The following is a 10969-nucleotide window of genomic DNA, read 5'->3' as shown; positions in this document are numbered from 1 at the left end:
TAAAACCAAAAAATAAAAATAAAAGAAGGAGAAGGGAATTATCTTTAGCATCCACAAGATTTTCTTAAATTCTAAATTTTACCAATGTTAAGTCAATAATTCTTACCTCCCCTGAATTTGAAATAACGACCCTCTATTAGTAGGAATTTTTTTTTTTAATAATAAACTTATGTACTCATTTATTAGCTTTAGTAGGAAAAAAATTTAGTTTCAATTGACATAAAAATATGAAATCACACGATATTTCGAATTTAAATTTATAATTCTTTGATACGTTAAATTGATTGACTTATCATTCATAATGTACTATGTGTTTATATCATTATTTTTTTTTATCAAATATTGAAAAAAAATCAAATAATTAAAAGATGAAAGTCGTTGAAAAAAACAAATAATGCAAAGCATAACCAACATCCAACAACAACAAATAAATCAAATATGAAGGAATATTATGTTGAAGATCTATTTATACAAATCTTTGTAAATATAACCTTTATGGTTTACCTCAAATTTTGTGTTAAAAAATATGAGATCTTTGAATAAAAATGTCGGTGTTGAAATGAATAAATGAGAGATGAAGGTTGGTTGAGAGAACAATGTATTTGAGAAACGAAATGCCAAGAATTGATTAAATTTGATACTTCGGAGACAACAGCAAGAGAACCTGTTGCAAGCCTCGCATTTGAGAAAATCAAACTTCTTGTTGACAAAAAAAAATGGTAAAATAAAAAAATTATATTAATTTTTTTAATAATGGATTATTGAAGAAAATAAAACTACTTTATTTTTTTTGTTTTCAACTGTTGTTCGCGGAATGTTTAAAAGTTAAAATGTTGGTTTAATGTTGCGGTAAATACTTTATTTTAAAAAATAGCTTTTGAAATATACATTTGTAATCTTAATTTTTTCCAAAACGATGACCACAATGAACTTAAAATTATTTTCAGTTTCTTCTATTTATTTCCTTGAAACATTAATCAATTTTCAATTCATTAATAGCTCAATTTGGATAGTATGAAAAAGCATGAATGGCATCTTTTTAAAGATTTTAAACATAAATCACATTCTTAGCTCTCTTCTTTTTTTCCATATAATTGAGACAATATTATTATCATTTTGGCATAGAAAATAAGTGTATTAATATTATGCTATTTTAACTATAATTCCAAATGAAACCAAAGATTATTTTATGTGTACCCTTTTCTTCAAATGAGTTTTCTTCGTTTTTATAAATAAATGAATTTGAGCAAACAAAATGAAATGTTGATTGAAATTTTGAATATACTAGCCTCTAGTCCTAACAGCACGGTCAAAGAGACATGGTCGACACAAAGTTTAACTAAAATCTTAGTATACTCATATAATTTTTTAACTCTTTTTTTTTTTAATTATTACATTATTCGGGGAGTGTATCCCAGCTCTTTTAACTTGGCTAAAAGTATTTTCGAACGACTCTTTATTTTTTCACTTAGAAACCAAACCAACAGAGTTGTCTCATTAAAATAAAAAATGAGTAACATTTTGCGCATACAAAATTGAGATACTACTTATATCTCCATTAGTGTAATATTTAGGGATATTATTATTTTACCGCCAAAGTTATTTTGATATATCATGTCAGTACCACGGTTTATCGAAAAATACATTTTACTACTGAACGTTTGCGCCATTATCAATTTACCACCTTTCTGTTAAAAATATTAAAAATTTGTTGATATTTTGTTGATATCATAAGACCATTAAAGACATTTTCTATTGAAGGCAAAACGCTGCATTATAAGTGTAAAATAAACAATAATACAAAGTAAAAATTTTTTAAGGGAAATAATTAGAGAATTAGGAAATTGATAACCATAAAATCGGCCACTCTCTCATTAATTTTTTTTCTTTAATTAAATTGTTATTGTTTTTAGTTGTGATTAATACTTAAATTTCATGGATTATAATATTAATTTTGAAGAATAATTTTTTTATTTTTTTGGTTGTTTGTCGTAATTCTGCATATTATTTATTATTTTTATCAATTAGAATTTTTTGTTGTTTTCTAAATCTTATTAATTGTTATTATTATTATAAATTGTTATTATTTTTAATTGTGATTAATACTCGAACTTCATAATTTATAATATTAATTTTGAAATATAAATTTTTTATTAATTGTTTTATTTGTCATTTATCGTAATTCTGCATAGTATTCATTATTTTTTCTTAATTACAATTTTTAGTTGTTTTCTAGATTTTACTTTTGTTCATTGTTTCTTTCTTTTTAAAGGGTAAAATTGTCTTTTATGCTCCTCAGGGTAAAATCGACTTTTAACTAATTTTCTATTAAACATTAGCCTTTTTTTTTAATGAAAATGTGTTAAATTAATAACAACGTAAATGTTTAATAGTAAAATACATTTTTCAGTAAATTATGTTACTGACATGATATGTCAAAATAATTTTGGTGGTAAAATAATAATATCCCTAATATTTAATATGTCGTCTAATGATGATATTAATAATTAACATGTTAATCATGGGCTAACAAAATTAATTATAAAACTAATAACATATGGTAATAAATGACTGGCGATACATAAGATGTATTTTTGAGAAATAATTGAGACTGTTAATATAAAATTGTGTATATATTGTAAAATAACAAAAACGTATAAATTTTAGGTTAAATATTTAGGATATAAATTTTATATTTTGTAACAGAGAACAATGATTTTATTTTATGATCAGTAACAACATGGAGAGCTCTTTTGGGAGGTCATAATGTTATGTGAAGTTATAAATTTTAAGTTAAATACATTTATTGTTTATCATTAAATGTGATCCCAAATATTTATTGTTTTTCATTAAATGAAATCCCAAATATGGAACCATCATATTGAAGGATAGAGATTTGTGATGTTAAACAATTAAACTCAAAATCAAAGCGTTCACATTTACAAACTTTCTTCCCAAATCAAGTCCACCCACATCACGCCGCGTGGACAAAGCCTTCACTCGCACAAAGACACGCGGTGTAAGCAAACACACCAGAATCTTTACTCTGTCTGAGAAAGAAAAAGTAAGCAGAGACCAGACCAAAGAGTCCAAAGACTGGAAACTCGAGACCCAATTTGCCCTGTTATTTCGTTCATTTTTGGTCTTCCTTTTAGTCGTTTGCACTTCGCAGCTTCAAATTGACCCTATTCGATCTCATCCTTCAGCTCGTGTGGCGGAATCGAACTCGCCAATTCGAGCTCTGTTGATCGAGGTGCGTTTTGTCAAATTCTGATGATTCCACTTCACAGTCGCTTGGCTTTTATTGTAATTTTCATTTTAAAATTACATTTTATTTTTTGTAGTGTTTCTCGTTTTTAAAGCCCGGTGTGAATTTTCGCAGAAATTTTCTCTGTGGAGAAACAACTAATTTTGGATTATCATTATTGTTGGTTCTTGTATTTTTTTGTTTTTGTTTTTGTTTTAGGGTTTAGTTTCTTCCCTGTTAATAAGAATTCAATAAATTTATTTTTTTAAGGGTTTCTGATTTTTGGTATGTGTTTGTGGTATGAAGAAGACTTTATATGATTATTTTGGTAAATTTTATGATTTTCTTTTTCAAAGTTTAGATCCTTTTGTTGTCAGACTCTTATGTTGTTAATTAAGTTTTGGGTGAAAGGATTTAATTTGAACTTGATCTGATAATAATGACAAATAAAGCTTATGCGTTTGGTCTTAATGATATTTCTTGTTTTGGTTCTGAGATAGCACATAGGTCTTAGTTGTAATATTCTTAAGTACTAGCTCAAAATAAGAAGTTAATTTGGTATGTGGAAAATTTAAGTGAAGTATAGATTCTGTCTAATATTAAGTTTTATGCTTACATTCTTACCAACATTGAAACAACCATGGTTTCAGGTTAACAGGTGATTTCAGTTTGGAGATTCTGATGCTGAAGAAATAAGTAGAGTTGTACTTTGCGTGTATCAGGCTGGAAAATGATGGAGGGTGGTTCAAAGTTTCCTGGAATAATAGGGCTAAACAACCATGTTAACAACTATGATGATTTGTCCCAAGGATTTTACCATAAACTCGGTGAGGGAACCAACATGTCAATTGACAGCTTTAGCAGCTTGCAAACGAGCAACGGCGGAGGTTCTGTTGCGATGTCTGTAGATAACAGCAGTGTTGGATCAAATGAATCCCATACTCGCATTTTGAACCACCAAGGGTTGCGCCGCCGTGCTAATGATAACTACTCTGTTGCACATAGTGTGAATCGTCGAGGAAGAGTTTCACATGCTTTAAGTGATGATGCCTTGGCTCGAGCTCTTATGGATAGCAACTCTCCAACGGAGGGGCTTGAGAATTTTGATGAGTGGACTATTGATTTAAGGAAGCTCAACATGGGAGATGCTTTTGCACAAGGTGCCTTTGGGAAGCTCTATAGAGGAACCTACAACGGTGAGGAGGTGGCTATCAAGATCTTGGAGAGGCCAGAAAATGATCCAGAAAAAGCACAGGTGATGGAGCAGCAATTTCAACAGGAAGTCATGATGCTGGCCACTCTAAAACATCCAAACATAGTGCGGTTCATTGGTGCATGCCGTAAGCCAATGGTCTGGTGCATTGTCACTGAATATGCAAAAGGAGGTTCAGTTCGGCAGTTTTTAACCAAGCGACAAAATCGATCAGTGCCGCTGAAATTGGCAGTCAAGCAAGCCTTGGATGTGGCAAGGGGAATGGCATACGTTCATAGGCTTGGCTTAATTCATAGGGATTTGAAATCTGATAACTTACTGATTTTCTCTGATAAATCCATCAAAATTGCCGATTTCGGGGTAGCTCGGATTGAGGTGCAGACTGAGGGAATGACTCCGGAGACTGGCACATACCGCTGGATGGCTCCGTAAGATATTTTGTCTCCATCGCTTCCAATAAGTTTTTTTTTTTTCTCTGTTTTTTTCCTTTCCATTCAACTTTTCTAAATAATTATGCAATTATTTTGTGGCTCTTATTATACTTACTAGATTCATATGCAGACTTTATATGGCACTTATTATATTTTTCCAGTGATAATACTCTGTGGACTTTCCACAGTTTCTTTTGCTTGATTTTTGTACTCTTCACCATTTGCTGAGGGAAATATTACTATTTTGTAGTTAGTTAAAGCTTTAGACTGGAATGTGTTAAGAGTAACTTGTATGAAATGCTGCATGTGAAGAAATTTGATAACAGAAAAGAGTTGTATTATCATTTGTGATTTATAATGTCACGTGTTTCCTCAAAACTTACTGTTTTAATTCTTCCTTAATTTGAGTTTATAGCCATATTTATTCTCTGTATTCCGCACAACTGATTCTGACTAGATAGCGATATCTCAGACCATTTCTGTGTTATGACGGGAGTACTACCTTAACTAAAGTTCCCCCTGTGTATTCTGGAATTATAGAAATCACTTTAGTTAGGAAGGGTGTAGAAACTCTTCATTACTGCTTCTTAGTGGTTTCCCAAGGCTTGGAGATGTCGTAATGGGTTGATTTGAAGAGACGGAGGAAACTTTTAGTTTTTCGTGGGTGTATCCACTTGATATTTTTTTTGTCGGATCATTTGATTTTTGTGTAAATGAGTTTTTATAATGTGTACATTGATGGTCCTTATGATTGATTCAATATTCTTTATCATGTCCTTGATTGCGTTGACAGATGATATATCATGGATTAATTGGTATATCATGGATTAATTGAGCCATACTTTCTCTATGATTATACTACCTTTTGTTGTTTCTAGACATCATGATAAAAGCATTTACCGTTATACTCTGACAATGTGAATAGTTGATTACTTTGGTGCTTCAAGTTTCTATTAGTGACATAAAGATTAGGATGAGTTATGGTCTAGGCTTTCTTTGTCAAATTGTTTCTGTTTCCACTCTATGGTCTTGTGTGCATTCCCTTTCTTCTTACCAAATAAGACTTAGTATTAACCAATGGTCTTGTGTGCATTCCATTTCTTCTTACCGAATAAGACTTAGTATTAACCAATGGCCTTGTGTGTATTCCATTTCTTCTTACCAAATAAGACTTAGTATTAACCAGCATTTGGCATTTGATCTGCTATAGGTTTAAAATTTTGGATATGATCGAATGATAGGAAATTGATAAAAAAACAAATTATTACCATTATGTCATATCTTTTCCACTAAGCCATCATGTAATCAAAAAATATTTCCTTACAAAAAACGACAACAGAGGAACAAACAGCATATATTAAACATAAGTTAAATAAAAGTGCCAAAAAAGGCCAAAATTCTTTGGAACTGTACTGTGGCAGCTCTGTTTTGGGTAATATAGCTAAAAGAAATCTTTGTACTTTTGAAAGGAAAAATGCAGATAACATTGAAGATTTATGGGATAGAGTCCGTCTTCTTGCTTCACTCTGGGCTTCAGTTTCGAAGGAGTTCCAAGATTCATCTTTTTTCTTCATCCATCTAAGCTGTGAGAGTGTTTTGAGATAGGTTTCTAGGCTGGTCTAGTATTCTAGAGGGGTGATTGATCTTTTTTTGCATATAACAGAAAAGTTTTCATTATTTTGCTTTCTTAGTGGCAGCTGGTCGATGATTCTTCATCTTTGACAATTTACCCCCCCCCCCCCCCCAAAAAAAAGCAGCCAAAAAAGGAAACAAAATTAAGAGAAATGAAAAAGAAATAAGGATGTAATTACATAAATGTTAAGTCATAATATCAGATGAGATCAAGAATTTCACTTGTAGGTTAATGAATGTAAAGCTTAATAAGTTTGAGATGCTGGTTAAGGCTGTGTGTTTGATGTAAAGGGTAAATTGAGGTTTGATTTGAGATCAAATTTTACTAATCAAAACTTAAAAAAAGGTTCAAAGTTGCTATATATTAATATTTTAAAAACACTAAATGAACAAATTAGGATATGAATTTTGTATCCTAACTAATGCGGTATCTATTAAATTCTGTCATATGTAAGGTCACTGTTGACTTTTCATTCAATATTTAATTTGATAGTTTTTGCACCCGACAGTTTGTGGCATGTCAATCTCACATTAGTTACAAACTTTGTATTCTTATTCGTAGAGCTTAGGTCAAATTCGAACTTAAGATTCAAGGTAAGAGTTGCAAAAAAGTAACTCTTGAAGTTTGTAGAATTGGGGAACATGTGGAGAAGGATAATAACTAAATAAAACAACTTAGGGTTGCTTGCGAAGTTTGTAATTTGGATTTCATATTTAATGAGCACTGATGCCAACATGTAGGGATTCAAGCTCAATATGAGCATAAGTTTGCTCAAAAGTTGTAACAAGGAGAACACATTAAAATTGTTTGGTTTAGGATTGGCGGATACCTAGGCAACAAATTTAAGATTCAAGGCCATAGTTGCAATAAAAGTAACTCTCTTAAAGTTGGTGGGAAACATGTAGAAAAGGATAATGAATTAAAAAATTAAAATAAAAACTCTGGTTTGTTGCAAAGTTTGTAAGTTGGAATTTGTGTTTAGTGAGCCCAAATACCAGCATTTTGTGATTCTAGCATGGTTGTAGATTGTTGAAGATGCTAGGGAACAAACTTAGGATTCAAAAGGGAGTTGCAATAAAAGAAACTGTCTTAAAGTTTGGTGAATTGGAGAAAATGTAAAGAAGGATAATAAATTAAAAAAAAGAAAACTTATAATTTTGCTTGTGAAGTTTGTATGGTGGATTTCGTATTCATTGAGCACTATTGCCAACAAATGGTGATTCAAACTGAAGCCCAATCTGAGCATAGGTGAGCTCAGGAAGTTATGACATGAAGAATAACTTAAAGTTGCTTGGTCCTAGGATTGGCTGAAACGCCAATAAAAGTATGCTAAGCCAAGGAGGGTTCTTGGACACTACTTAAATATTATAATTTAAAAATAACTAGCATACTTTTTGAACCATCTAGCAATTTCTATGTACAAAACGTTAGGTTCTTTTTAATGGGACTAGAAAATAGGATGGCTTAGTTGGCAAATTCAGAATAACTGTTACAAGCATGGTATGTCCTTGCAGGTAGACTTTTATCTGCCCCTCGAAGGATTCTCAAACCTTCCATTTTATGTTATTATCCTGATGGAAAGATCGGCAGGAAGCTTTTGCTTGCTCTCATTAGGTTCTTGTTCGATCCTTCAATGTATATGGTAGAACCATTACAATTGGAGAAATATGTCTTACTTCTGCTCTAACTTATGGACTTTTCCGTTAATGTTGCAAGTATATTTGGCATTCCTTTTCATTCGACCAAAGATCAAATACCTTGACTTCAATGTGACCAAATTGTCAAAATATTCAAAACCCCTGCATTTCCATAAAAAACCTTTAATCGTCAAGATAACTTCAAACTAAAGCTAATTTCACAACGGATTAATAATAGTATAATCTTAAAACCCATGAATTTTATGTTGTCATTGCGTGTTCCCCAATAAACTGAAAACGCTTAAGTTGCCAAAAATTGTTATTTCACAAGTAATCTAGTGCTAAGGTATCCATTTTGATGTTATAAATTCAAACGTACACTCATATGTACTCGTGCCTCTTTCTTTAGATCCTTGGCAGTTGTTGACTCGTGTCCGTGTTGAAGCATGACACCGCAGCTTTGTTCGTAACCTATGTGTGTAAACTTAAGGCAACGAAGTCTTCCTTAACTGATTAGTATTTTTTTTTGGCGTTGCTTCCTTCGTTCCTTTTCTTGGAATTGCTTCCTTGATTATTCGATCAAAGATTATAACTTCCTTGTTTGCATGTGATATACTTAAGTATATCTGCTCAATGTTATTGCCAAAAAGTTTAAACATTCATAATTGTTTTCTTATCCTTTATCACGTCATTGTACTTTTACTTTGAATAGAGGGAAGGAAGAGGTGTCCATAATTTGCCAAGTGTAGAGCTAGATACACAGTTATCATGGATATGTGGGGCAGTTTGGAAGTATTTTATTTTTAGGAACCCCAACTTGAGTAGGAATTTTCTGGAGATTTGTCTTATTTGCCTAATCTAATTTATCCTTATAACACGTACATGTAATAAGAGGATTGCCCAATAGACAGCTTGAAAAATTGAGCTTGTAAATGGTGTCTGTCCGGTTGACTTTATTGAACTCTTGCATATTTGGTTATCAGATTATTCGAAATTTGACCATTGTCTCTCTCATTTTTCATGTTTTGTTGGACTTGATACATTGTGCATTAAATGTATTAAGTATCAATATCTTGAATTATTATGGTGTCAATTGGAGTTCTCACTGGTATTTATTGATCGAATTAATGAGCTTGTGTCAACTTGGTTGTCATTCTGCAATTTCATATATGGATTATGAACGTTTCTGTTTGTTTGTTCTGTTTGGAGAGATTTTGCTTAGTAAATAGATAGATATTATCGATAATAGGAGTTTGCACTGGGATGTTATATCTCTGGGGTTTAGACATGGTAAAGGTTGTAGGTTTTGGCAGTAGTTTGTTAGTATTGACATGTGATCTATTGAAGGATTTGGATTAGCAAGTGAATGGGCGGAGAGTTGTTAGTATTGACATGTGATCTATTGATGTGTGCTGCACCATTATAATTGTGGATAGGACAAAATTGAAAACCGTTGCAATGATTGTTGGAAGTGCCCATAGGAAGAAGGACAAAAGTGTATGCATAAAAATGTGCAATGCGGATTAACTAGAATAACTAAAAGTCTTGCTGCCTTGAAGTAAGGTGTTATTACCCGCATAAGAATTTATGTGGTCTGTCAAAATAAAATTGGTTTACATAGTCTGCTATAGCTATAAAATTTTGTAGAAGTGGAAAGAGGAAAATTTACCACGTAATATTGACAGTAAGTATGACATTTGCACATGTCATTCATTTGTTATTGTACTTTGTTTGTTTTGACAAGTGGTTAATCAAAATCAAGTTTATTAATATATTGTGTCAGCTTCTTTATTTTCTTGAATTCAACTATGGGGCATGCTACTTGACTGTTGCTGTTATGTCTCTGCAGGGAAATGATCCAGCACAGGCCTTACACTCAGAAAGTAGATGTTTATAGCTTTGGTATTGTTCTTTGGGAACTTGTCACTGGAATGCTTCCGTTCCAGAACATGACAGCGGTGCAGGCAGCATTTGCAGTTGTCAACAAGGGCGCACGCCCGATCATTCCTAATGATTGTCTACCTGTTCTTGGTGAGATTATGACGCGGTGCTGGGATGCCAACCCTGATGTCAGGCCACCATTCGCTGAAGTTGTCGCAATGCTCGAGCATGCGGAGACAGAAATCATGACAACTGTCCGCAAGGCCCGTTTCAGGTGCTGTATTACACAACCAATGACAACTGACTGATCTCCAGGGGACAAAAGATGTAAATTAAAAAGAATCCAAAAAGAAGCCCAAAAGAACAGAGGAAGACAAGGGAAAGAAAGCAGAGGGATTATGATTTTATCTTAGCCTTGTGTATTTATCAGGTTTTAAGTTCTTTCTTAAGATAGCAAAAACAGAATGACAAAAGTTATGATAAAGAAGTCTGTGTTTACTGGGGTTTCTATCCAGTGGATATTATGTTGCTAAATTAGCATTGTGATGTGGATATTTGATGTCTATGTATACATGCCTGCATTGTCTAGCTTTGTTTCCTTGCGAGAAGGGTCATCAGCTCCCGAGAGTTTCTATTTCTCTCAGATGATGCTTCATTCCGTTTTGATTGCTCTGGTCTTTTGAGTTTTGGGCTTCTGCAATCGAGGGTATTTTAGGTAATAAAACTTTTACTTAGTAGTTATTGTAAGTCTAAATTATAAAATTAGTATGAGGAAGAATCGATTATTCGTCTAAATTATAAAATTAGTAGGAGGAAGAATCGATTATTCATCTCTTATTCCTACTGTAAAGAGATTGGTGCGCCAAGGAGAGTAGATCATATCATTGCTTATTTTTACTTCATTGGTCGATTCACCTCAATTATTTG

At 32.3% G+C, this 10969-nt stretch overlaps 1 protein-coding gene across 1 annotated transcript; it reads left to right on the top strand.

Annotated features, from left to right (window-relative positions):
* The first annotated feature begins 3062 nt into the window (after window positions 1-3062).
* LOC102627545 (serine/threonine-protein kinase STY13-like) lies at window positions 3063-10630 on the top strand. Its single transcript, XM_006474288.3, has 3 exons — window positions 3063-3253; window positions 3898-4888; window positions 10011-10630. Exons 2-3 carry the CDS (start codon window positions 3978-3980, stop codon window positions 10348-10350), a joined length of 1251 nt encoding a protein of 416 aa, XP_006474351.1. The 5' UTR covers window positions 3063-3253; window positions 3898-3977; the 3' UTR covers window positions 10351-10630.
* The last annotated feature ends 339 nt before the right edge of the window (window positions 10631-10969 follow it).

This window comes from Citrus sinensis, chromosome 9, assembly GCF_022201045.2.
Source record: "Citrus sinensis cultivar Valencia sweet orange chromosome 9, DVS_A1.0, whole genome shotgun sequence".
NCBI lineage: Eukaryota > Viridiplantae > Streptophyta > Magnoliopsida > Sapindales > Rutaceae > Citrus > Citrus sinensis.
This window is presented reverse-complemented; position numbering and strand designations above follow the sequence as displayed.